General features: G+C 37.3%; 1 protein-coding gene and 1 long non-coding RNA gene across 2 annotated transcripts; both read left to right on the plus strand.

Annotated features, from left to right (window-relative positions):
• Nucleotides 1-5127: 5127 nt before the first annotated feature.
• LOC131987866 (uncharacterized) lies at nt 5128-13903 on the plus strand. The gene is made up of 3 exons (XR_009395833.1): nt 5128-5154; nt 13495-13569; nt 13673-13903. It is a non-coding gene; the product is annotated as an uncharacterized LOC131987866 (long non-coding RNA).
• Nucleotides 13904-16255: 2352 nt separating this feature from the next.
• gphb5 (glycoprotein hormone subunit beta 5) lies at nt 16256-21158 on the plus strand. Its single transcript, XM_059352762.1, has 2 exons — nt 16256-16601; nt 20530-21158. Exons 1-2 carry the CDS (start codon nt 16371-16373, stop codon nt 20719-20721), a joined length of 423 nt encoding a protein of 140 aa, XP_059208745.1. The 5' UTR covers nt 16256-16370; the 3' UTR covers nt 20722-21158.
• The last annotated feature ends 582 nt before the right edge of the window (nt 21159-21740 follow it).

Genomic DNA, 21740 nt, shown 5'->3' on the forward strand with positions numbered 1-21740 from the left:
ATTACAAACACGGTGCCAGTGTATTTTACAGTGGAGTAATGTATTTAAAAAAAAAAAGGTAAAAAAATACTCTTTTAGCTGATATATACATTTACGCTGTTTCATTGTTGCTGAAACTGAATTAACCCATTTATCATTTTACGGTCTTTTACTGTCATGGTTTAGCAGTTTTTCACCGTAAAATCTACAGACATTTTTTACAGTGTACAGTTCATGACAGTAAAAGTTGTGCGCTATTCTTTGATTTACGGTAATTGCAAATCAAAAAAAGTGTCTACTACAGTGATACACAATTTTTCATTTTAAGCCCCATTTCTGATGCAATTTGACAGTGTTTTACTGTAATTTCTACAAACATTTTTTACAGTGTAGCATATGCAAGAAGTGGACCACTGCCCACTAACTTTAGTGTGTGCACATGGGCACACGTTGAAAAAAACTGTGCATGTGTATGTGGAGGTTAAACCACTATAGCATGGCATTCGAGCTATCCCAAGGCTTCATGTCAGCTGCAGACCAAGTGACCAGGGGAAGGTGAGATGAGAGTCAGTGGGCAGGAGTGAGAGAAGAGAGGGAGGGGGAGAAAATAAACCAAAGCAAGACTCTTCGAGAATAAACAATGAGAGAGTGTCATGGGACCTAAACACAGATGTCGTTTGAAGGAGAGTACAGCTTCATTGTCTCACGGTAAGTAAATTAAAAGCAAGAGTTGTTTGCATCAGGTCATAGCTGCACAGTATGATGACCTTTAAGCCAAAGATCACACGGTTTATTAAAAACACGTCCCCATTTCCTCCCACTGTACAAAAATTAAGCCAAAAATATCCCAGATATGGGCATTGCCGTCCTTAGTTGGTGACCCCATTTGGAGTGAGAGTCTGCGCAGTAGTGGTTGCCGATTGACGTCGCAGTGTTGAGGTCCCGCCCCTTAACTCAGCAGACCAATCACCCGTCTTTTAACCCATTGACGCCTAAAACTGCCTGTAAAACCTCTGGGCGACTTTAAAATAAGCCCCTAAAACCTGAAGTTTTTCTGGAAATTCAACAGAAGTGTCAACGCTTCTACTAAATAATAGATTTTTCAGCCTCTGTAGCAGATAGAAATGAAATTCAAAAAGTATTTGAGAGCTTATACAAATACTACAAAACGACGCATCCGCTTTCCAGGCTTCAATGGGTTAAAGCTGTCAATTTTGACGTTACAACCCTGTTTTAAAGCATCAAATAACTAATTTAAACCGGAGTTATCAGAAAATATCAACTTTTTCACGGCACCAACATTTTTATACTGCATATTCATACTTATTCTGCACTGGAATTCTACTCCTTAATACATACTTCTTCTTTAGACACTTTATTTTTACATTACATTTTGTTGTATTTTTATTGTATTTTATTGTATTCTTATATTTTATTGCTTGAAGTATGCCTAGGTTGTTCTTTTTATTTAATTGTGTTGTCACTGTCTCTGTGTGTAATGCTGCTGCTACACTGTAATTTCCCAGCTTGGGATAAATAAAGTCTATCTATCTATCTATCTATCTATCTATCTATCTATCTATCTATCTATCTATCTATCTATCTATCTATCTATCTTGAACATACGCCAGACCAGTGCGATAAGAACTACCCAAAAATAAAGAAAAACTATAGAAACCATGAATGGGAAAATGATTATAAACCATTTCATTTTATTCGTAATGTTTTGTTGCATTTGTCTGATGAGAAAGTTCAAGTGAATGGGAATAGTGCAAGAAGCAAAAGTCAAAGAAGAAGAACTACAGCAGAATAAAGGGGGAAAAAATGAGAAAGTGTGGCGATGAAGATAAGAGATAGAAAAGAGTCAGAAAAAGAGGGAGAGTAACAAGAAGATTATAAGTAAGAGAAAGAGGAAAATGAAGGAAGAGGATACACTGTAAAACCCAATGTTGCTTGTTTGTTATTATAACTATTTATTCCTTTTCAATACAACAACAATTTTTGCAAAAAGTAATTTTAACTTAAAATATTGAGTCAAATAGCAAGTTTCATTGAGTTAACTCCATTGTCTTTGTTGTTTAGACATAAAATTCTTTCATAGCATGGACACTGAAATATTAAAGTTGAAACAACAAGTTGAGTTTTACAGTGTACAGAAGGCCATAAGACAGAAACAGAGAGCAAGCCCATGACAGAGTTCCCTGAGCCAAAGTCACAAGTCTCTCCAGTCGGCTCTAATTGTAGCAACAAGGCAGAGGCCAGTGAAACACATTGCACACTGTTGTGGAAAAAGCACAGGGAGGGGAGGGGGGCTGTCAGCAGGCTGCTGCACCAGCATTAAATGTTTTTGTCTACATTTATGCATGTATTTATCCAGTTGAGGTGGATTGTTATTTTTTGCAGCACCAGCCTATGGGGAGGTTAGTGGAGGAGAAAAGGAGGGATACATTCAATCAATGTTCACACCAGGCGGCAATCTCCGTGTCTGAGCATGGAGGCCAACCAGGAAGTGCCTTAAGCCTGCAATCCACCGAAAATTCCAGCAGGGGGTGCTAAGTTTGGCTGCAAAAAAATCTGCCCATTCATTCCAGTGCAAAATTTGAAAACTTCTCACTTGATTTATTACCTCAGAAATTTTTTTCAGGACAACACTATGGTCTCAATCACTAGTAAAAAATCATCTTCAAGACAATTTGATGTCAATAGTTCTAATAATGGCCCCATTTAGAAGAAAATAGAAGATAAAGAGTCGTATGATTTGGGGCGGGGCTACCTTTGATTGACAGGTCACTAACAAGGCAAGCTGTCATCAGGAGAGAAGCAGAGCAATGCGTATCCACGGCAACGTGTCAATAAAGTTATATATAACGTTATATAGATAGAAAAGAGGACGTTTACCGATTTGGTCTCATAACTTTGACCCTTTCACTGTATTTTCACTTAATGACAGTTTATTTGAACGTTTTGTTCAGTAAAATGTCTTGTTCAGTGTTTGGTTGGACTAACAGACGCTCCAAGGAGTCGCTGCTCAGTTTTCTGAGGTAAGAAAGATACATTTTGTTTTTGTTTTTTGTTAGCCAAAACTAACATCCCAGTTAATGCTCCAGTTAATGCTAACATGAATTATCAGCAGCTTCTCTCAGTCAAGTTGAGGTGTAGAGAGGCTGTAGTCAGTGATCAGATCCCTCTCCTCCTCCACAGTCCAAATATGGTCTGCTTCCTGTATCGGAAACAAGATGGCGACGCACGATGTCGACGAGTATAACGCTGAACTCGAGGCTTCCAACGGGCCACAAACCAATGAGTGACGTCATGGTGACTACGTCCATTATTTATATACAGTCTATGGTTCACACCTCAGAGCTCCACAAGTCAAATGATTAAACATTTCAGATCACCTTACAGCATGAACTGAGCAACAACCACGATTCCAACAAGTTGAATTTGATGCATCATCAAAGCAGCAGTCATCATAATATTAAGAGCTGAACTGATTTGAACAACATGGTCTCACAGAAATCCGTGAAATAGCCACGGTTTTCGCTTAACTCAAAATCCGTGGAATAGCCACGGAATCACTCAAATTTCCGTGAAACTGACACGGATTTGGCTACAATGCAAGTTAATGACAGTCATATCCCGTGGCTATTCCAACATACAAAGTGATTATGTACATTCACTGAGTGAATATTTAGAAAATAAAACATATATTTCATGCTAGAAATGTGATCAAAATCCATTTTTATGCAGAAACAAAGTCAAAATATTAATTTTTTCACTAAAAATGAGAGAACTGTCCGCCATGTTTTTTGTTCTGACCGCCGGGACATTAAAAGTCACGTGACTTGGAACAAACCAATAGGAAAAAATATCAATGGGATGGCCACGGGATATGACTGTCATTAACTTGCATTGTAGCGAAATCCGTGTCAGTTTCACGGAAATTTGAGCGATTCCGTGGCTATTCCACGGATTTTGAGTTAAGCGAAATCCGTGGCTATTTCACAGATTCCTGTGAGACCAGGTTCGATTTGAAGCACTGGGAAAAACACTCAGACAACCACAGCTTGTACAGTAGATGTAAACAAACACATGTGATAAACCACATCTACCACATTCCCCTGCAGCTTCAGGTTTGACTACAGGAGCAACTTTCTCTCCTGGCGCTTCCTTCTCATCATTAATGTCGTGATTCACTCTGCAAACAACACTCTGTCATAAGCTCTCTCTTAATGACATCCAGCAGGTCTTTGTACTCTTTTGTCTAAGCCTGGGCAATAAATCAATAGCCTCTGTGTTGCAGAACCTGTCACACAGCGTGTTCACAGACACACCCTGGAAGATACGATAATAGCATAAGGGAGAGGCAATCTCTGCTTTCATTTTACTGAAAACACAACATGGGGGTGAATTTGGGACAAATATCCTGCAGACAATTATACAACAGTTATATTTAGAAAAAAAAAATACTATGCAGGATTTTTCGATAATGCTACAAAAAAGGCAGGCACTGTGCAAAAAAAACCCCTCACTAATAAATACTATGGTGTAATACCAAATCTCATAGGCACACTCTGACTCTGAGTGAGGGTATGTTGCCGTTTGGCATACTGGAAAAATTCCCCCAAAAACCAATTTGTATGGGAAAACTGCCTTGCAAAAATAATGACAAGCCGCAGTCAAAAAAATGAAGGTGCAAAAAAATCCCATTTATTATGGTCAACCACAAGAACTATTTACATCAAAGAAAAACTTTCAAAACATCAAAAATTAAATATATTTTCTACACAGGAGGGTCAGCTCAGCACAGCACAGCACAGCACAGCACAGCTCAGCAGTCCCCCAGCGACTACCCTAAGTGAGCAAAAAATCTCCCAATATATAGTCTAAGCTCCTCCCTCTGGAACAGACCATTCCAGGCCATTAAATAATACATAATACATTCAAATACATTGGACATCAAATACATTGGACATCACTCAAATATTTCAGTCTTATTTCAACATGGTGATAAATATTCTACAGCAATATTTCAACCAATAAGCCCTGAAACAAAGAGGAACAAAAAAGAAACATTGGTTTGGCCCAATTATGTCCAACATGCCACACAGGCAAATAAAAGGGCAGCATTCACTGTCCTCGGGTCCTTTCACCAACCAGGAAGTACTGCGGGCGGTAAGAAAATATTGCATAACAAATGTGCATAAACTAAGTGTTCATGACCACTATTTCTATCTCTAACCCCAGTGCGTGCACCCACCAGGCTATAGCTAAAAGACAGCAGGCTACTCTTAACTGCACACTTATGATTTTGTGATATAGGCAGGGTGATCTGCCACACATTTTAAAATTAATCTGTGGTCACTGCCATATATTTTGGTGCAGTTGGTACACTGGATTGTGTTCTGGCAACCACTGTCAGCAGAGGAGTTAATAGGTTACTGGTGGCTGGGAAGCAGGGGCCAGCTCTGAATATTTCATTTACAAACAGCAACATTACCTGCACAATATGTTTTTAATTAAACAAAAAAAAAGCAACAAAGAAGCACCAGAAAGGGAGTCTAATGTCTCTTGCCATTTCTCATCCTTACCCCTTATAACAGGGTAGGGCTGGGCGATATGGCCCTAAAAGAATATCACGATATTGCAGGCTATTTTTGCGATAACGATATTCTTAACGATATAAGGAAATATTTAAAAAGATATAGAAAACATGATTTTTTTTTTAGTCTGTATAAATAATTAAAAATCTAAAATGTAGTGTGAAGTGCAAATCTCAACAGTTGCCAAATACAAAAACATTACTCTTGACTCTTATGAGAAAATAGTATAGTATGAGAAAATAATAAAAATAACCATTTAGGGGTTTCGAGGGCATATTTTAATGACAATAAAGGTTCTTGTATGTTTTATTTAAGGCTCTTATTTTGACAGTCTTCTTGTAAATTCTGTGGTTGATTCTGTTAACACACTGTGCTCTTATTTTGAAAGCTGCATGTGTTTAGCGACAGAGAGTAAATAGCTTTTTGTGATTAAAACAACTTTAACCACTGCATCAAGAAGTAGGAACGTTGCCAATATCGTGATATGCATTTTTTTTTAACCATAAAAAATATGAACGAGAACGTGAACGATACGATATGGCACACCCCTATAACAGGGGTGGCCAACCTGTGGCTCCAGAGCCTCATGTGACTCTTTAAGCCGCCTGCAGGGGCTCCCCGTGGCTGAGACAAAAAAAATTCGATACATATTTGTAAAATTGTATAGCCTTTTTACAGCATATTAAAAAAGTTTTGACATTTAAGTCAACTAAAATATGTTTCAAAGCTTATGAAAGTCTCCGGCCCGGTGCCTTAACCTTTAAGTTTTGCCAACTGTGAGTTAAGTTTTCAGTTCCCCTATATAGACTAGTTTTTAAAATCATATTAATAAATGCTCAATATGACTATCAATAATGTTGGTAGGCTAATTTAGACTTATTAGGCCGTTTAACTTTCATTTTACGCTCAATATAAGGTTTTCCATTCCGCGATTTTCTCTTTTTGGCCAACAGTGGCTCTTTAGTTAGTAAAGGTTGCCCAGAAAAATACAGGAGGATATTTTGGACAGGTTATAATAATGACGCAACAGCATCAGCTGACAAAGTGAAAGGGTCACTGCCAATGCTTCAAATAACTTGCAGAAAGGCAGGTGTTAGTCACGATGCCTATCCAGCCTGGCCTGAATGTTCTGGAGCCTGCTGCTCTAGCCTTTAGGCTGGGACAGATCCCCAGTACGCCACCAATCAATCCAGGTCATACACCACACATACTTTGAGATGCATTTATAATCCAGTGTGCTTAGCAGAATAATTCTCAGTTCACTACAGTTACCATCTACAGAAGTGTGCTGTGTCAATGTTGGTCATCTGCTTTAACAGCTGGGAAGTGTGGATTTATATAGCAAACTCATTTAAAAGGCTCTCAGGATAAAGCACAATCTCTAGATGTCTGTTTGTTCAGGGGAGTGAAGACATTACTCAGCCTAAACTAAGACCTAAAAGAGAGCCTATGGCAAAATATTTGGTAACACTTTACAATAACCAACTAAATTATGTTTATAGATGGTTAATAAACCAATTATTAACCATTTACAAAGTGCTATCCATATTTAATCTTTAATTGTTTTCAACCAATTTCTTAAATGTTTATGAATCATTTGAAAAATCATTATCATACTTAATATGGTGTTAAAAATGTTAAAATGAGTGCAACTAAAACTATTAATAAACTATTAATTATAATTTAATTGTTTGTTAATGGTAAAGTAACTATAAACTTACATTAATATAGAGTTAGATCACGTCATTGACCCTTATATATATTAATATACCATCTATTTGTCATTTATAAATGATGTAATTAGTTAAACATTAATAAAGTATGTATTTACCATTCTAAATGTCCTATAAGCGGTTTATAAATTATGATTAAACATGAATAAACTATCTGTTTACCATTTATAAATGATGGTTATTGTAAAGTGTTACCAAATATTTTCCTATCAGAAAGTTACACAAACAGAGTTATTTAAAAGATACTTGACCTGAGGTACAGAGATTGTGAAGCATATAAAAGGTACAACAAGGAAGTTTATCCATTTCAGTATTCTCCTCTACGGCAACACTGAAATAACTGATCTGATATGGTAGAGTAGTTACAGTAGTGAGACATACTGTAGTGGTAAAATTAGCCCTATGGCATACATAATGTTGCAGGATGGGGTGATAACAAGCTGTCAAATGGTATTAGTCAACAGTTTTTGTAGTTTGAAATCACATGCACCATGATGTTCCTGAGAAAATAAAGTTGGACACCAAGTGATTGTATGTTAAATGTGGGGCGATGCAATTAAATGCCCTCTAATTCGATTGAAAGCCATAAAAATAAGGAATAAAATATACATACAATTAGTCAGTGGGCCCCATAAAATTATACTAATCTTTTATGGCACCAGTGGTGGAAGAAGTATTCAGATCCCGTACTTAAGTAAAAGTACTAATACAACACTATGAAATTACTCCACTACAAGCAAAAGTCCTGCATTCAAAACTTTCTGAAGTAAAAGTACAAAAGTATCAGCATCAAAATGTACTTAAAGTATCAAAAGTAAAAGTACTTGTTATGCCGAATGGACCCACTCAGATTGTTTTATATATTCTAAATATATTATTGCATTATTTGTATTGATTTTATGTAAGCAGGGTTTTAATTTTGTAAAGATATGGCTCATTTAAGTACTTAATATACTGTTATAAGATTTGATAAAATAAAAAAAGTCTTATCACCTTAAATTGATCATATGTTTTATGTTGAATCTTGACCTGAAAAGTAACTAAAGCTGTCAGCTAAATGTAGTGGAGTAAAAAGTACAATATTTGCCTCAAATTGTAGTGGAGTAGAAGTATACATTTAGAGAAAATAGAAACACTCAAGTAAAGTACAAGTACCTCAAAATTGTACTTAAGTACAGTACTTGAGTAAATGTACTTAGTTACTTTCCACCACTGTATGGCACTATACAAAATGTGTCATATCAATCAATTTAGAATGACATGTATATTTTACTGCATTTGGCCAGTTTTATATTACTGCTGTAGGTTATCAAGTGCTACAAAGTGCGCTTCCCTTTTGACTGCAGGAATGTGACATAGTGTCGCTGTTATGAAGCTGTCAGGGCCCAAAAATAGCAGCAGGGGAGCACGTGTGTACGGCTGCTTTCAGATCAGTTCAGCTGAGCAGTATAATGAGACCTTGAGGAAGACCAGAGGACTTTTTAATAAAGCACATAACAAGCGGTTGCCCTGCCGGTTTAACAAGAGTCTAATGAGAAATCACACACACGCACGCGGCAGAGGAAACACAGCAATAATGATGATACCTGGGATCAATTACCACCAAATGACAGTAAATATAAGAGCCAATGCATTGTTCACACCGACAGATACTATTTGTTAGGCTTAATGAAAACGTTCAAAAAGTTGACTGTACTTACATGCAGCAGAACAGTGCGTTTTTGGTGGAGATGGGAGCTGCAGAGCAGAAGCAGGTCCAGCCAACAGTGATCTCCAATGTGGAAGAACAGAAACAGATCTGGCTCTGTAGTAGGCTGGTTGGTGCGGATGAAACCTGAAGCGCAGTTTGACAGATCTGCAGTCTGCAGAGAGAACTCCAGGCCGGGCCGGACTGACACCGGAGAAGCCTGAGCCATACCGGTGCTGAGCAAAAAAAAAAAAAAAATCACTGGGAGACTAAATATAGAAAGCAGCCAGGGTTCAACAGACACACACACCCTCCTATAGTTGGTACTGGTGGCTGTCACCTGGGTCAAAGGCTGCAGGGCCAACACGTCCATGTAACCTGAAGTTTAATGTCAGCTCACACTGGAACACATCCCAAAAAATAAATAAAACCTCGGCACCTGCAACTGGTTTCCTCTCGTTCATTCATAAAGGTTGTTACGGAGGAGAGAATATAAACTATAAACTGAAGAGAAGAAACCAAGGTTATAATAGTTTTGGATTTTTCATTAGTTTTAGTTTTAATTTCGTTGTGAATTTTTGTTTTCAAATTCAGTTAGTTTTTAGAGTGAGTTTGCTAGTTTTAGTTTAGTTTTTATTAGTTTTACTGTTAGTTTTAGTTTTTTTGTAATGAGTATGTGCCTTAACCCATAAGAACCCAGAGCCAGTAATCCTTAAAAAGGAACATTATGGGGATATACCATAGACCAAGTGGACTTTATGATATATCTTATTTTTAAATGAATAAACTAGACACCTTTTCTGCTTACAGATACACAAATTTGCCTTTTTCTTTGCATCTCCACCACATATATCAAAGTTGTGACTTTAATAGTGCTGTTAGACAACAAATTCCATTTCAGATTTGTTTTTAAGTAACAAAATAATAAGAAATCGAGAATAAATAAATATAAATAACACTGCCTTATTGGACGGCTTCTCAACAAGCTACTGTAGCTGTAGAACACAAAAAAACACACTTATGTACTTGAGAAAACATACATGAACATTACTAGAACATTTAAAATGTTTGTGACACCCGTGTCACCGCGGGTTCTTATGGGTTAATTTCCTTTGGTTTATCCATCTCAGCCCCAATAAGGTTATAAACTCTTACAGTTCTGGGTGTTTTGTATTTGGGTTGAAGTGTAAACATCCCAGTCTCAGTAAACATATTTACCATGTGTTGCATGTTCAAATAGAAACACTGAATTATGTATGAAAAAAGTTGACAAAGACGAAAACTAAGGACATTTTCACTATAATTTTAGTTAGTTTTAGTTAGTTTTGTAACCACACAATACAGTTTCAGTTAGTCATCGTTTTTTAAAAACTCTTGTTTTTATTTTTATTTCAGTTAACAAAAATGTTTTTTCAATTTTAGTTTTCGTTATTTTCTTAGTTTTCGTTAACTATAATAACCTTGGAAGAAACAGGGTAAAAAAGCGACAAAATGAAGAGACTAGCGTTAGAAAAAAACCTAAGTTATGCCAGACCAGGAATGTACTGAGCTTTAAAGTAATGTAACGTTAGCTGCAATACCTGTTACTAAACGGTTAGCTATCGCTAGCTCCCATGATATGTTTAACCCAGTTTATCTGAGGACAAGTCAATGTAAGTAACTTTTATTTTCATGAACAAGGGGCGGTTATGCTTACTGTCAGCTAAACGTTAACAAAAAAACCCCATTAAAGTACATCAAGTGAACATAATAAAAATGTGAAAAATAAATAAAATTGATCTTCAATTCAAAATTAAAGGATAATACATTAAAACTATTAAACACATATTGGCATTTTTTAAATTTTAAATTAATATGTACCAAAGAAAGAACAACAACAAAAAAATATTTTATTTTATTTCATTTAAAAAAAAAAATTGGGGAAATAATTCTCCCAGTGCATTTTGGGAGTTTGTTGTCCGACTGACAGAAACTGTAGGCATTATATCAATACACACAAATCATGCAGTGCTGCATGTGCATTTGTTTCTTTATTATTAAATTCATTTAATCTTTAATAACACATTAGGTGTTTTCAAAAGTTAATTTTCAAAAAAAAAAAAAAATCAAACATAAGAAATACAACAATACAACACCACAGAACAAAAATTTCATTCAAGATCTCTGTAATAATAAAGTAAACCGAATTGGACAGTTAAAAAGACAAACAAGAACTGACTGAACTGCTGCAACATTTGATTGCCTCATGTTTTGCTTTGGTGAGTGTCATTACAACAAGTGAGCACCAGAGGTCAGCACAACACCACGTTACCGCTGGGCTGCAGACATCTGCAACTCACAGCATGTCTCAGTGTTTTTTATATCAGGAAATCTCACACAGCTGTCATGATCTTTTGTCTGTTAACACTGTGCACACTGAGCAGCTCTACTGGACCAGTCAGGGCTCAAAAGCTCCATAACAAGCTCAGACCCAGATACCGTTTTTGTCCAAGTTCATCACTGGATCTGTTAAGGGTTTATTGTTATTGTTAAAAAGATCCCCATTAGCTGTCACCAAAAGTGGGAGGAGCTAGTCTTCCTTGGGTCCACAAGACAAAACAAAAATCACTTAACAATTAAACATTGTAGACATTATTATATACGTCATCAGAAATCATTCTGAATAAGTTATTAATTCATATCTATTACATTCATTCTCACTTTCATACAGTAAATATGTTAATTCACTACTCACAAATTTAAATAGTGCATTCTCAAGTAGTAATTATAAGATACTTTACTATTCAGTTCACGTATATTCAGTGGGCAATTATTCCAATAACTGATAGCACGATAAATAACTGTTCTCTTTAAGGCATTTGATTTTGGACATGGTAACATCATCTGACCACCATTAGCTGACCTTGTCACATAAGAATGAACCTGATCACATCTGACAATTTGGTTATATAAGAAAACAGGTTGAAAAGAATAAACAGTGTTTCTAAAAAATGTTGTTGTATTGCACGCCAACCTGTACTCTACCATTAACCAGGAAAGTCGACGGTTCATACTGATAGTGTTTGTTCTTATGGAACAATGTAAAACCAACCTGGCAGCTCTGTTCTGGGCAGTTTGTAATTTCCTTAGTTGACCTTTAGATTAAGGGTGCTCCTGATGTATGATGTTTTTCCATCTTATCCAAATTTTTTAAACCAAATTATAGCATGACATTTTTTAATTTTGTTCCTCAAGGTCTTGGTCTCTTAATTTGATATTTTGGAGGGATTTTTGACCGTTACATTTCGCACCAAATGGTATCAACACAAAAATTGCTTTTAATCATACTCTTAATGAATTAATAACTTTTTATTTCTGATTTATAACTCAAACAACTTAACACACTCCTGTACACTACTAAAAATGACAAAAATTGGCCTATGATGGGTCTCTGACGGTTAATTTGTAAATTTTCAGGCTGAGTTGTTTCTTTGTCCACCTTGTTTCCCCGTGTTAAGAAGCTCCAGGAGTCACAGTTTGGCTTTGGTTCTTTCCCTGTTGGAGTTCCCCTTGTACAATATATTTCCTGTCACATTCAGAGACATGCATGTTGCCCTTATGAAAGTCACTAACATCAGCACAGGATGGGATAAATGAAGCAGAACATGTCCCCATGAATGTTAATGAAGCCAAAAGAATCTTTAGTTTAAAAACTGAGAATAATCTCACAAGAGCAGGATTGTGGAAATCCAGGCTTACTCTCTTTGAAACGGATTACAATTAACCTCATTGTAATCACCACTGTTATCCAATTACATGCATTCTGTTATTCCACACCCTGCACATTGTTCAATAATAGCCCCGGATGGGTAACTCTCCCTGATAGTGAGGAGGACAGGGTGTCTTGGAGGAGTGTGAACCTGTCCCTGCAAACTGGTCTCACAGAAATCCGTGAAATAGCCACGGATTTCGCTTAACTCAAAATCCGTGGAATAGCCACGGAATCGCTCAAATTTCCGTGAAACTGACAGATTTCGCTACAATGCAAGTTAATGACAGTCATATCCCGTGGCTATTGGTTTGTTCCAAGTCACGTGACTTTCAAGGTCCCAGCGGTCAGAACAAAAAACATGGCGGACAGTTCTCTCATTTTTAGTGAAAAATTAATATTTTGACTTAGTTTCTGCATAAAAATGGATTTTGATCACATTTCTAGCGAGAAATATATGTTTTATTTTCTAAATCTTCACTCAGTGAATGTACATAATCACTTTGTATGTTGGAATAGCCACGGGATATGACTGTCATTAACTTGCATTGTAGCGAAATCCGTGTCAGTTTCACGGAAATTTGAGCGATCATGTGGCTATTCCACGGATTTTGAGTTAAGTGAAATCCGTGGCTATTTCACGGATTTCTGTGAGATCATGTTGGTCCCTGGCTCATCCTCCTCAGTATTTTCTCTAATCTAACTTTAATTGCTTGGCCTCAACTTTTAACTTTACTTTTAAAGATTCATTTCCTGAACTACTTGCGAGCAGTTCTGCTCCGCTGGCTCCACACGCTGCCCGCAGGGTCCCTGACAATGGTAATTTCTTGATGAGGTGCTTACTCACCCAAATCAATTCTTGCCCCTTACCTCACGTCTCCTTTCTCCTCCTCCTCCTCCTCCTGTCATTGTCTTCCGCCAGGGCTGACGCATCCTCCGACATGCATCCTTTCCGTTAATTGAAGCTTCACTTTGCCCGCAGGACACAGCACGAGTACCAGCCGGCTTTCTTTCTTTCTTTCTTTCAGTGTGTGAGGAAATGTCACTGGCAACAAAAGAAAAAGACATCATGAAAAGTGTGAGACAAAGTGGCAAACAGCAGTGTTGGAGCAACTCTATGGAGTCTTGGGCTATTTTGTCCATTTTTGAATTCTTTTCATGTCTTTGTAAGTCATTTAGTGTCTTTTGGTGTCTTTTTTTTGTCATTTTGTCTTTTTTTGGTCATTTTGTCTCTTTTTTTTTAGTCCTTTAGTCCAACATAAAATGTGATTTTGAATCTTTTTTTTACTTTCAAAACACTATCATGCTCAATAAAGAGTTTTAAATGTTGCAAATGTGCACTAATTTCAGAGTACACTGAGACATTAAACTGCATCATTTTCAATTAAATTCTGGAAAAGTTGGTGTGTTCTAAAACTTTTGACCAGTAGTGTATCTCAGTGTTTTTTATATCAGGAAATCTCACACAGCTGTCATGATCTTTTGTGGTGAAGATCTCAGGGGTGAAGTCATTACAGTGGGCCTGTGAGAACAGGAGCAGGGTCTGTCTCTGGAGCCAGCTAATTGAGCTTGAATGATTGAGAGTAGACACAGGTAGGTGCTGTGTTTGACTATGTTGTTCCCCCTGTTCCATGTGGATGACTGTGAACAAAAGGGCAGACTCTTTTTCCCTAATCAAGCTAATGGAGTGGGAACAAGCTGGTGGGTGAACGAGATGGGCAGCGACAGGTAGAAGAGCCTCCGGGGGATTTAGGGGAGTCAGGGGAAGAAAGAGACGGAGGTGAGGACTTGAGTCTCTGATTGGCAGCACACGGGATGATAAAAAGCCCCAGCTTGTACTGTCGGATCCATTAGCAGGTGGCTCAGGTCTGAGGAGCAAACAGTGACAAACTGTGGTTCATGTCAGCCTCACACACTGCCAAAGACTGATACTACAGACCTGCAGGAGCAACAACTGAGTCACAGCTGAGATGAGTCTGCAAAGCAAGAAGTCACAATGGTGAGTGAATACAGCTTTATATGGAGGAGGGATTCACGATTTGGAAACAATATGGAATTGTGATTTCTCAACTGATATTGTGATGGCGACTTGCATTTACTGGCCACTTTATCAGTGTACCTAATAAAGTGGCTGTGTGGTCTTTATCTGCTTCAAGGTTGGACATGTGTGTTCAGAGCAAGGTTATAATAGTTTTGTATTTTTCATTAGTTTTAGTTTAGTTTTTAGAGTGAGTTTTCTAGTTTTAGTTTAGTTTTTATTTTTTGAAAATGCTTAGTTTTAGTTTAGTTTTTATTAGTTTTAGTGTTAGTTTTAGTTTTTTTGTAATGGGCTATATGTTGGGTGCCAGATTCAAAGAGGTCATAATAAATTTTGCCTTTATTTCCTTTGGTTTATCCATCTCAGCCCCAATAAGGTTATTAATTTGTTGTTTTTTTTTATTGTTTTGAATTTTGGTTCTAGTGTAGACATCCCAGTCTCAGTAAACATATTTACCATGTGTTGCATGTTCAAATAGAAACACTGAATTATGAATGAAAAAAGTTGACAAAAACGAAAAACGAAGGACATTTTCATTATAATTTTAGTTAGTTTTGTAACCACACAATACAGTTTCAGTTAGTTATGGTTTTTTTAAAAGCTCTAGTTTTTATTTTTATTTCAGTTAACGAAAATGTTTTTTCAATTCTAGTTTTCGTTATTTCGTTAGTTTTCGTTAACTATAATAACCTTGGTTCAGAGCAGAGATGGTCTTCTGCAGACTGTGGCTGTAACCAGTCTCCATTCTCCTGATCTCTGGCATCAAGATACTGGAGGGAAATGGTCATTTTTGCATCATTATTCTCATTTCCATTTAAAAATGCATCGAAATTATCATAGTCTAATTTATTTGCGTGCATTTGTACCAAACAAAGCTTTTTCTTAGATCTGAAGAATCCAATTTGGAGGCCAGGACATCAATAATTAACACAAAATGGTTCTTTCAAAATTATTTTTATTGGATTTTCCTTGGATGAATAATTATATGAGCTGTCAGAGCACACATAATTTTTTCCAATATATCCATAGATTAGGCAAGTACAAAAGAAATATTAACACCAAAATATCCATATATAACAAAATAAATAAAAAAATAATAATAATAAAATGGAATAAAAGGAAGATAAGAAACACATACAATCAGACAGGAAGGGACAACATAAGAGGGAAGGGAGGGATTGGGGATGGGGTGGGGGGGGGATCTATAACATCTTAACCATATCGCTTCAACAATAGAATTAATAAGATCTTTTCTTCTTATATTAATATAAATTTGGAATGAATGTATAATTTTTGTAATATTTAGCATTTGAGGAGATTTTTGTTAGGCTAGCTCAGCAGGGCATCTTGAATAAAACTCCTTCACAGACCTCAGAAAGCATCAGATAATCTGAACTGTGGTTAAGAAAGCCACGAAATACTATTGAAAAAATTATATTTAGCGCCAGGCCTCAAACTTGTCTCTGCTTTAGTGTCTTTGAAGAGGTCATTGACCCCTTTCCAGCCTGCTTCTTTAACCTGAAGCTTAAAAATCCTTCATTAATTCCCCTATTTCCTTCACTCAGTGCTTACAAAGGTGCTCATGTGTTGTTGCCTCTCACCCTTTAGGAGTCCTGGACTGGTCCTGTGCTGGTTTCTGCTCTGGATCTCTCTGGGACCAGACCTCCTGCACCTCCACCGGGTGTCAGCTGTCAACCTGCGGCGCTTCATTGGCTGCGCCGTCCGGGAGTTCAGTTTCCAGGCTAAGAAGCCCGGCTGTGGGGGGCTGCACATCACCACAGACGCCTGCTGGGGGCGCTGTGAGACCTGGGAGGTGAGCAGCTGGGAGGCAGCTACTGTACTGTACACACACACACACACACACACACACACAGGAGAGGAGTGTAAATGTGATTACAACGGGAGGTGACGTAAGCAAATGTGACAATTTTACACAAAAGACATTAGTCTGTTGTTTGTATCATTTCACATTTATAGAAAGTGAGAAGAAGGAGATGGATTAAATGCAGATTCAGCCAATCAGACAGACAGCGAGACAAATACTGTAGATGCAGACAGAGACGTGTGATCCCTGTGGAGAAATTTTGTTTTTTCTTTCCTTCCTGCACTGGGAGGTCAGAGCAAGGTTGGCTGCGAGTGCAGACAGGGATCCAGCAGCAAGACACAGGAGAGCCCAGAGATGGACAGATATGAGAACAGATAGAGTGATATATATATAAATATATGTATGTCAGCTGTCTAAGAAAAATACATTCTGTGTTTATAGTAACTGACTGAGATCTTATTTTTGTCACACAGTAATGAGAGGCAGAGTGAAGTATAAATCTTGCATAAGAATGGAGGAGGACAGGAGGCTTTTGGAGCAGTGAAATTAAGTTAATGCTCTGTGAGAATGGAAAGCAGCGTGGAATCCAGAGATTGAAGTGACAGCAGCAGTTTCCTTAACAATGCCTCAAGTGCATAAATGACACAATTGGATTTCATAAGTCGGCGCATACTGATTACAAAAAAATGCTGTGAAATCTCAAGTTTCATCTGCTACATTGTATTCAGTGACACGAGGCATTAGGAAGCTCATGATTCTCTCGGCTTTATTATTGCAGTGTGGCTGGTGCATGTGCGTGCAGCAGGCCCGAGCTTTGTTTTGTGATAGTCTTTGGATCTCCTCGGGGAGGAGACTCATCCGCTGGTCTGCTCTGCCCCACAGGGAGGTCACGTCTTGCTTTAGGGACGGTCTGTAGGACAGACAGTTAGGGGGTCAGGGGTCACAGGACAGTCGCTAATTACAACCGCATGGCTCCAGGGTGTACACTGCAAAAAAGACAACTTGTATTTTTTGGCTTAAAACAGTGATTTAAGTTGGTACAACTTGGAAATATAAATTATTGACATTTAGGGCAATAATGTAAGTTAGCACAACAAAGGAAGCCAGTTGTCTGCTCAAAAACAAGTTGGTGAGTTGTTGTTACTTATATCTTTAAGTTGGGGTTCACAACAAGGGACAATAGTTCTGCTAACTCTTATTTCTTTGTTGTGAAATGCGGGAAAGTGGTGAAATTCGGTCATTAGCGAAAGCTAGCGGCTAACTGATGCTAGCAGCTAACTGATGCTAGCAGCGCTGCTTGTTACAGCTACAAGAGTAGCCATTAGCGTGTCAATGCTAACTCAAAATTGTGGTCGCAACATTAGCTGACATTTCATCAGCGTTATAATCGTGCCAAATCAGCACATTGCAGAAGTTAGCAGGAGTAAGGATTAAAAGTTATTACAAGGTAAAATTATAAATTAGTACAACTTACAGTTGAGTTGACAACAGTCTGAATTCAGAGTTGAGCAAACTCAAAAGCAAAACTTAAAATATTTTGTTTAATTGTCCAACTGAAAATTTTATGGAAGTTTGTTGCCTTGAAATTTTGAGTTCACCCAACTTTTCTTTTTTTGCAGTGTAGGACCTCACCTTCTGTGCATTCAAGTTATGAGAGAGAATTTTTAATTACTGCAACAGCAGAATAAGATTAAATTCCTGGAACATAAACACAATAAGCAATTAATAGAAGCTTTGCAGATGTGTCACAATCTCCCTTCAAACACAGCTTTAGAGCAGAATGGAGCTTCACTAGTACATCAGCTATGTGCAAATAATAAAAAGCTTAAGACTTTATTGAAAATGAAGAGTTTAATAAGGTTGATTTGTCTGCATGTCATGTTACTGTGACATGAGGAACTGTAAGATATCTGGTGATCAGTCGTTGTACTGGAGAGCAACTTTTTGATAAGTGAGTTCTCTTATTAGTGGAGCGGCTAAGTGCTCATTTTTGCCAGAATCTTTCAGTTTATGATACAAGCGTGAAAATTGGCATGAACACTCTCCATGGGTCACTTAACAAGAAAATTGTCCGAGACATTTGAAACGTCTCTTTTTTGTCAACCCAAGTAACTGTGGGTGACTTATTGTCAAGTGACCCATGGAGACTGCTCATGCCAATTTTTATACTTGTATCACCAAATAAACCATTATATCATTCAATTGCTCCACTAAGGTGTCGGCCATCTTGAAAAATGGCCGCCATCTTGGAATTTCAAGTAACGGTGGGTGGGTTATTGTCAAGTGACCAACAGAGACTGCTCATGCCAATTTGTATGCTTGTATCACCAAATAAACCATTTTATCACTTAACTGCTCCACTTAGGTGTCGGCCATCTTGAAAAATGGCCGCCATCTTAAAATTTTAAATGTCTCGGACAATTTTCTTGTCAAGTGACCCATGGAGAGTGTTCATGCCAAATTTTACGCTTGTATCATAAACTGAAAGATTATATCACTTAGCCGCTCCACTATATTGTCCATATTTTGTGCTCTTAAAGTATGTGCATTCCATTAGCATTAAGGTGATATGATACACATGCATATAATGCTGGGGGTGGTAAGTAACATTGATTGTTTGCAGTCTGTAGTTGAAGAAGTATTGACCAGTCATGTTTGAGTGGGCTCTGGTTGCATGCAGGAACACAGTCTGTGTGGACAGCTAAAGAGGCAGAATGTATTTCCCAAAATTCAATCTCAAAACCAATCGTCTATGGATGATTTAGTGCTTTATCTGCCTTCATTTACAGAGAAACAATCGAGTCACAGACATCATCTGTTAACTCCAGCTACTTTCTGTAAACAATGATAGAATGGAAGAGGACGTTTTTGTACAGATATCTGCTATCTTCACACAGCCCAAAAAATACTGGCTATTGCACCCCAGAGGCTAAATCCTCATCAGACTCTTAACCAGTAGGTTCAGAGATTAAATGATGCTTATATAAATATATACACTACTGGTCAAAACACACCAACTTATTGAGCATGATAGTGTTTTGAAAGTTAAAAAAAAGATTCAAAATCACATATTATATTGGACTAAAGGACTAAAAAAGACACAAAATGACTAAAAAAGACACCAAAAGACACAAAATGACAAAAAAAAAAGACACAAAATGACCAAAAAAAGACACAAAATGACCAAAAAAAGACACAAAATGACCAAAAAAAGACACAAAATGACAAAAAGACACCAATAGACACAAAATGACTAAAAAAAGACACAAAATGACTAAAAAAAGACACAAAATGACAAAAAAGACATCAAAAGACACAAAATGACTAAAAAAAATCAAAAATGGACAAAATAGCCCAAGACTCCATAGAGTTAAGTTGTTAACCCATTTCTTGTTCCCTGAAAAAGGCCTACTTGTATAATTCTGAAATGTACATTATTTTTCAGTTTTGGTTAAGCTTACCTTTTTTTATTTACCTCTGGCAGTTCACCACTTACCTTTGTACCCTTTCAAGCTGTTCATTTGACTTGAACTGCTTGAATTTCAATAAAAAACTGGAAAAATTGGTGTGTTCTAAAACTTTTGACCGGTAAGTGTATATATAAGCTTAATATAAGCACACAAATCCAAGAACCTGCTTGTGGTGAAATTTAATAATTAGACACCAAAAACTCGAACATAGAAGAATTAGCTTTTGTGCAAAACCAAGTCAAAAGCTAAAAAGATGACAATAAAAAACACAAAGCTGCAGCAATTAAACATGGACATACTTGTTGTGCATGAGCTGAAGACCTCCATTATGGCTGCCAGGGGGTCTTACCCCACCTGAAAACCTTCTGCAGAGAATAATGAATAGGTCAGAGGCAACATCCAAAGTACACATCATCAAATATTATCATGTATTTGTTGATTTTCAGAAGCCCGTCCTGGATCCTCCCTTCATCGAGTCCTACCAGCGGGTTTGTACCTACAACGAGACCCGTCTGGTCTCTGTGAAACTGCCAAACTGCCAGCCCAACGTTGACCCCACCTACACCTACCCCGTGGCCCTGAGATGTGACTGTGGGGTCTGTCTCACCAGCACCACTGAATGTATAACGTCTGTGTAACACCAGTCGAAGCAACACTTTGCCAAATAAAATTGCAAAAGCCAAATACGTTTTTTCCTGCTGAGTATGAACATGAACTATTTCATCATTTTTGGGAAGGGGTAGCTCGGAGACAGCTCTAGCTTGAGGTTGCTATGACAACTGTCACAGAGGAGCGTGTTTCTGGGTCCTGTCCTGATTGACGCGCCAAAACAACAGCAGGGCATTGTGGGATTTGTAGTATTAGCTGTAAATGTATCTCTGCCCTGAAAACATCTGACAACATTGTATTTATGGGAAGCTTATGATACTGGCTCTATCATCAGAGATCCTTATTTTTAGTCTAACGAACAAAAAATAACATCTGAGAATTGATTTGTGTTTATGTTGAATGTTCAATATTTGGAAATGAAAATATTAATATTGCATAAGGGGCTTATATGTGTTTTCTCTTCATTTCTTATATTTGGAAACTTTCTGAGCTGTCCTCATCACAATCTTTCCTTTACTCTTAACACACAGAGTAAGTAGAAGTTCAACACATGAATCTGTTTGTACGATATCTAATGATATGTGACCATTTTAAACACATAGTTATTGTTATGAAACAGGCCTTTTTGATTAAGTTCAGAAAAAAGATCAGGCTAAAAAAATATTTTAAAAGTCTTTGGCCCAAACAAACTTTAAAAAGTGAACTAGATTATTATTAATGGGACATTTTCCTCAAAATCACAAAATATATTTTTCCTCTCACCTGTATCTCTACTTATCAGTCCAGATTGTTTTTGTGTGATTGCTGAATGTATAACGTCTGTGTGACACCAGTCGAAGCAACACTTTGCCAAATAAAATTGCAAAGACCAAATGATCTGTTTTTTCCTGCTGAGTATGAACAATGTAGGAACAGGGTGAATGAGATTTGACATTTTAATTTACTTTATTCGAGCCTGTGCTTGTTTTTTCCCCTCATGAGCAGGAATATTTGTGTTTTCAGTAACACTTTAAAATAACCATCTAAGTGATGTTTATAGATGGTTTAT

The sequence above is a fragment of the Centropristis striata genome, chromosome 16 (assembly GCF_030273125.1).
Source record: "Centropristis striata isolate RG_2023a ecotype Rhode Island chromosome 16, C.striata_1.0, whole genome shotgun sequence".
Lineage (NCBI taxonomy): Eukaryota > Metazoa > Chordata > Actinopteri > Perciformes > Serranidae > Centropristis > Centropristis striata.

Excerpts from the sequence above, each read along its gene's own strand:
- gphb5 (XM_059352762.1), top strand. The coding sequence starts at position 16,371 with ATGTGTTGTTGCCTCTCACCCTTTAGGAGTCCTGGACTGGTCCTGTGC. Across the intron at positions 16,602-20,529 it reads GGCGCTGTGAGACCTGGGAG|AAGCCCGTCCTGGATCCTCC; the intron begins GTGAGCAGCTGG and ends GTTGATTTTCAG.